Genomic DNA, 4,354 nt, shown 5'->3' on the forward strand with positions numbered 1-4,354 from the left:
ATCGAAAGTTCAGCAGTACATTTCCATGAGCTCATTACCAGTTCAAGTCATACCTTTTAGATTTTACATGTACAAATGGATATACACACAGGATAAGGCTCTCAGGTTGTATTTTAATTACAAAAGAGCTGAAGTCAGATATTTAATTACTGTAACAGCTGGGTATCTTTAGAATTCCTGCTTTGGTCATTATTATTCAAAGCAACGCTAAAGTTATTCCTTGCCTGCCTCTTTATGCTAATTGGCTCAGTCTACTTTGCTCCTCCTCCTTCCAGCTTCCCTTAAGGACTACATGTCCAGCTGTCACAGAGGGTAGATCAGACCAGGCAAAGAAATCATTTGATCGATCCCCACAGTACTTGCTTTCCTCTCTGTATGTATAACTGTAGCAGTCCTCTTAAATACTAGGGAATTGGATTTCACATCAGTGGAAGGCATTGTGCATTGCCAAAATTGTAATCTATTAGAAGTAGCTACTTTTGGAGATCTTATGCAAAAGGAAAGGACAGTTTCAATTTACTTTGAAGTGAAAGAAGAACTAAATCTAGTTTTTGCTAATTACATACACTTGGCATCTTTCGATGTGAGGGAGCTAACATTGGTGAATATTTATTTGAAGAATCATGTCTAGGAAAAACCTGGAAGATTACTAGAGTAGTAAATGTTTTACATGCAAAGCAGGATCTGCATGTGAGTATGTGGTTCTGCATGCCTTCTGAGAACCATTTTAGGTGACTGGCCGAGCTAAGGAAATGTCGCTGTAATCCTCAAACCACAGCCAGGCTGCTAGTACCATGTCTGCTACTCAGAGGCGAGGCAGCAGCCACCTGTTCACCAGTTTGCACATGTGTCAACAGGAGCTGTGGGAGAACCAGCAACAGCAAGGTGAGTCCATCTAATGACTTCTGTGTTCTGTGAACTTCTGTGCATTTGCATATTCAGAGGGTGGTGGGATGGTACAGTAGCTGGAGGAACCTCTGATTATAAAATGCTTTGTAATCTTCCATTTTTATAACAAGAAGTATAGTAGGGAGGCATAAGGATGGGTTAACCTGGATTAGCTAGTGATTTTTTTAAAATTACAAAGAACTGAAAGACTACCAGTAAAGAATATTCCTTGGGAACTTGGATGCTTAAGGTCCTAGCCACTGTTAGACTTTAGTCTGATATATTTTGTGTCATTTGAAACATGTGACTCAGAAAGGCTGCATTAGTTATAGGAAGGATTTAGCTGAGGGGAGCTTTAATTTAGCATGGAGCTGTCCCCCTGGTGTTGTCCCTGAAGTTTTGGTCCTAGTTTAAACCTAATTTTATGTGGATTTCTTGTTCATTAATTTTTGGGAGATATAAATATGTTCTTGATTCTTTCTTTTTTATAATCCTGAGAGAACAGGAAGTGGACAGGAAAGGGTCACATTTCACTCGCTGGGCACTCATTCAGAACTAGACAACATCCCCTTCGCAGCCATTTTCATAAACAATGTTTTAAATTTTTAAAGTCTGCTATCTATCTAGATGCATCCATTCATGGCAGATGGCTGACATGAATAGGCAAGACAGTGTCTCCAATTCACCAAGTGTGGGGTGGCAAGGGACACTTGTGAGAAAGGCTAGGTACCCCTATAGACGATGTTGCTGCCTCCCAGAGATTAAGGATTTACCAGACATTTTTCATGTCACCTCAGTGGCCTGTGATGGTTCTGTTTATGTATGGATCTAGGCTGTGACCTTTTCATTTATTTTTCTGTAGACACACTTTTAGATTTCAGTAGTATGGACTATGGTGGCTAATGGGCCAAAACTGTCCACTTACGGTATGAGTGTTTCAAGCCACCTCCCTGAATGAGTCTTGCAGCTCTGGGAAATGATTCCATGCTATCCAAGGCTTACCATAGTGCAGGAAGAAAGTGATTTTTGTTAAATGTAGACTTCTAAAACCACACTGTACTGCTGAGGCTCAAATGAGTCATTTTAAGCCCACTGCCTTAGAATGTAGAGTCCTGGGACGAAGGAGGGTTTCAGTACAACACTTCAGAATGCTCTTGCTCTTCTGCTAATACAGAATAGGGCTCATGGTTTTTTTTTTTTTTTTCTTGCTGTTCCTTTTGTTTGCAGTATTCAAAGCTGATACAATATTTCTTATAGAAAATTTAATGAGAGCAGCATAAAGTAGATGATAAAATAACCACCTGTCACCCCAAGACCCAAAGATAGTTGCCAGTTATGTGTGTGTGTGTGTATATATATATATTTTTTTTGGGGGGGCAGAACTGGGGATTGAACTCAGACCCCTGTGCTTGCCAGGGAAGTGCTTACTCTACTGTGCAATCTCCCTGGCGCCGCCAGTAATATTCTGAATAGGCTTTGTAGCCTTGTCTTCAAAATACAGGTATAAGGTTTCCTTTGCTATACTTTTAAGCAAAAGTAGATGTGCTCTGTACATAGCGTTTTATAAGCTGCTTCTTCAGTTAACAACATATGATGACCAAACTGCCCTGCCTTTAAGTACAAATGATCTTATTTTTATGGTTCTTTCATATGGACTCACCAAAATCCCTTAGGCAATTCCCTGCTGACAGACATTTTACTCATTTCCATATTTTGCTATTTCATTAATAACATGTTAAACCTAAACTAATGGATAGATTTGTGCAAAGAAATGTGTAGAATTGTGTGTTCAAGGATTTTACATTTTTTACTTTTTAGATTTTTTTTTTTTTCTTTTGGACTGACTCTCAAATTATCAGTGAAGGATATATCTCAAGAACACTGTTTTCAAAAATTCTTTCCTGATTTTATAAGTGGAAAATAATATCCCACTGTTGTTTTAATTGAAGGCAGACTGTCTCAAAGGTCTCTCTCTTCTTTACTGGCTGTATTCAGAGAAGCCTGGAAATATCATTATGATGACATATTTCCCCAAAATACCGAGACTATCTTTTTCTCAGACTGAAGCTTTATGCCTAGAATATTTTGAAAGCCACCATATTCTTCCATGGCTGAGTCTCAAAATATTTGCCCACGTAAACCACAATTCATGCAGTTGTGAAGCATGCTGATGCAGCTCATACCGGCCATATCTGCTATAAGAAATGTCATTAAGAGATTTGAGTTGACAAGTGACAATAGTAGTGTTTGCTATGTTTTTAAATAGCATTCAAATTACTGGAATTTAAAAGTTTACATTTACTGTTTCTGGAAATTAAAAGCACTCATTTGGGGCAGTGGTCAGGTTTTTGCTCTCTGCTATATTTGCACCTTGGTATTATGCAAAGTTCAGCAAAGGTCCAAGGAGGCAGAGCCACTCGTTTTAGAGAGTGCGGTCTGGCTGTGGATTTGGTCACAGAAGCATGCTGGGTTCGTGGCTTTGGCTTTGTCCTGGACGGACTACTCTTGCTGCTTTCTTATTTAGCTCATGATGATTAATTGATTTTTAACTGTTCTGGGACCATGACCAGCTTCAAAACATACATATATTCTAATTCTTCATTCTCCATCCTAAAGTATCTTATGGATCTGGGGAGCTAGCTCAGTGGCATAAGCACCTGCTTGAAAAGCGCAGGGTCTAGAGTTTGATCCCCACACCCCATGCCTGGCGCGACCTGCCCCCAGTACCCAGGTGCACCATGCCACACCTGGAACTGTGTGTGGCTGTACCTGCCTGAAATTCCAGCACTAGGGAGGCTGAGGCAAGAGGATCACTATGAGTCTGAACTGCGTAGTGAGACCCTATATATAAAAAGAATTACATTAAATTTTTTAAAAAAGTGATTTATGTTGACCCCAAAATATTTGACTTGACCTCCTCGCCCATAAAATACACTTTTTTGGTTGAACACACAGATAAAAATTCATGTATTCAACAACTATTTGACCAAAACTATGCCCAAAGTATTGTGTCAATTTGTGACACAGTACTTTTTTTCCCCACCCACTCATGTCTGCTTGACTCCAAGTCCACAATTGAAATGTAATCTCATTCCAGAAACCTCTCACAGAAACATGCAAAATGTTGACCAACTACATTTTGGTCAACCAAATTGACACATGAAATTAATTATTACAGATAAATATGATTCTAGGTGTATAAATTAAACTAAATCTTGATTTCCTGTCTACATAAAATATATTTCACTTCTTGTTACTTCTGGAAGCTTCTTTCTTTCTTTCTCCTCTTCCTCTTCCTCTTCCTCTTCCTCCTCCTCCTCCTCCTCCTCCTCTTCCTCTTCCTCTTCCTCTTCCTATTCCTCTTCCTCTTCCTCTTCTTCTTCTTCTTCTTCTTCTTCTTCTTCTTCTTCTTCTTCTTCTTCTTCTTCTTCTTCTTCTTCTTCTTCTTCTTCTTCTTCTTCTTCTT

General features: G+C 39.2%; 1 protein-coding gene across 4 annotated transcripts in view; it reads left to right on the top strand.

Moving 5' to 3' along the window:
- The first annotated feature begins 300 nt into the window (after window positions 1-300).
- The window catches only part of Ranbp3l (RAN binding protein 3 like), a 62,498-nt gene continuing 58,444 nt past the window's right edge, over window positions 301-4,354 (top strand). For all 4 annotated transcript variants that reach the window (XM_023711999.1, XM_023712006.1, XM_023711992.1 and 1 more), the window contains exon 1: window positions 301-885. In XM_023711999.1, coding sequence (XP_023567767.1) covers window positions 795-885 — 91 coding nt within the window. In that variant the 5' untranslated portion in view covers window positions 301-794. The remainder of the gene's footprint in view (window positions 886-4,354) is intronic.

This window comes from Octodon degus, unplaced genomic scaffold, assembly GCF_000260255.1.
Source record: "Octodon degus isolate 3935 unplaced genomic scaffold, OctDeg1.0 scaffold00002, whole genome shotgun sequence".
NCBI classification, from domain to species: Eukaryota; Metazoa; Chordata; class Mammalia; order Rodentia; family Octodontidae; genus Octodon; species Octodon degus.